At 37.0% G+C, this 1,093-nt stretch overlaps 1 protein-coding gene across 1 annotated transcript in view; it reads left to right on the forward strand.

Moving 5' to 3' along the window:
* LOC113225458 (phagocyte signaling-impaired protein) overlaps positions 1–637 on the forward strand; it is a 14,855-nt gene extending 14,218 nt beyond the window's left edge. Inside the window, exons 11-12 of the mRNA XM_026457774.1 lie at positions 51–64; positions 115–637. Coding sequence (XP_026313559.1) covers positions 51–64; positions 115–477 — 377 coding nt within the window. The 3' untranslated portion in view covers positions 478–637. The remainder of the gene's footprint in view (positions 1–50; positions 65–114) is intronic.
* Positions 638–1,093: the final 456 nt, after the last annotated feature.

Below are 1,093 nucleotides of genomic sequence, written 5' to 3' on the forward strand. Positions count from 1 at the left end.
TTTATGTTTGGTTACATTTCGTAGTGTGGCCTGCAATCGATTGCTACTAGTAAAACCGCCTGTTGTAAGTACCTGTATTGTCATGAGCTAAACAAAACATTTCTTCTATTACAGTTCATAGGCATAATCACATACCTACTCGGCGTGTGCAACGAACTAGTCGCACCAACTAACACGAAGAAATCGAAGAAAAAGATCAATCATTCGCCGGACGAAATCAAAACTCACAAACTTTTGAACAAACTCAACGAATCAGTGCAGAACTCCATTTGTTTCCTCGAACAAATATTCGACAACTGGCCTCAGTACGAGAAATTCGACAGCACACTCGAGGAGGAGTTTTGCAAATTAAATTTAAACAATAAGTACAATAGTCCTGTGGCGCAAAAACTCAGAAACGGCCAACAGGATATGGTGAATGACGTTAAGAACATATTGAAAAGGAAGTCTAAATACTTGCAAAGTTTAGTGCAGTGAAGTGTTCTTCTAGCTGGGTGCGCCAAGTGCTTCGAAACATATCTTGTATATATATAATGGTCTTGGCGCAGAACTTACGTTATCGGATCGAGGCGAGTGATTTTAAGTCTGAGTGTCATAAGAATTAAAAAGCGTTTCTGTGTACAGGTTGTCTCGTTTGTGGCGCCACAGTAAAACTGAGCTACGTATCATTTTGTCATATTTCTTTTCGAAATGATACATAAGTTTCAAATTAAAATCAACGTAGTTATTGCCCTCCTAATAAATGATCTTAAGATTAAATTAGTATTTAATGTAAGATCACTTTGGGAAAATGGTTTCTATTCTATTTTTAAGTTTCTGGCTTCTCTTGAAGAATTTTGCCAATGTCTAGTCAGTCATAGGGAAAACGGTTTGGTTTGTGACTTTTGAGATTGACATTTGACACGTTTGGATACGTCTCGAATACACGTGACACGACATGAATAGCGGTGGCATTTTGTTTGATAAAAAAAATTACATTAAGACTTTTATGCAGTAGGTAACATGTACAGTGTGTTTTTTTTAACTAGGGAAATCCGAAAACATAGATATGCAGGGAAACTGTCTATGAACCATGAAATCTTCTTGTGGAAAC

Source organism: Hyposmocoma kahamanoa, unplaced genomic scaffold, assembly GCF_003589595.1.
Source record: "Hyposmocoma kahamanoa isolate Upper Pololo Valley unplaced genomic scaffold, ASM358959v1 160, whole genome shotgun sequence".
NCBI classification, from domain to species: domain Eukaryota; kingdom Metazoa; phylum Arthropoda; class Insecta; order Lepidoptera; family Cosmopterigidae; genus Hyposmocoma; species Hyposmocoma kahamanoa.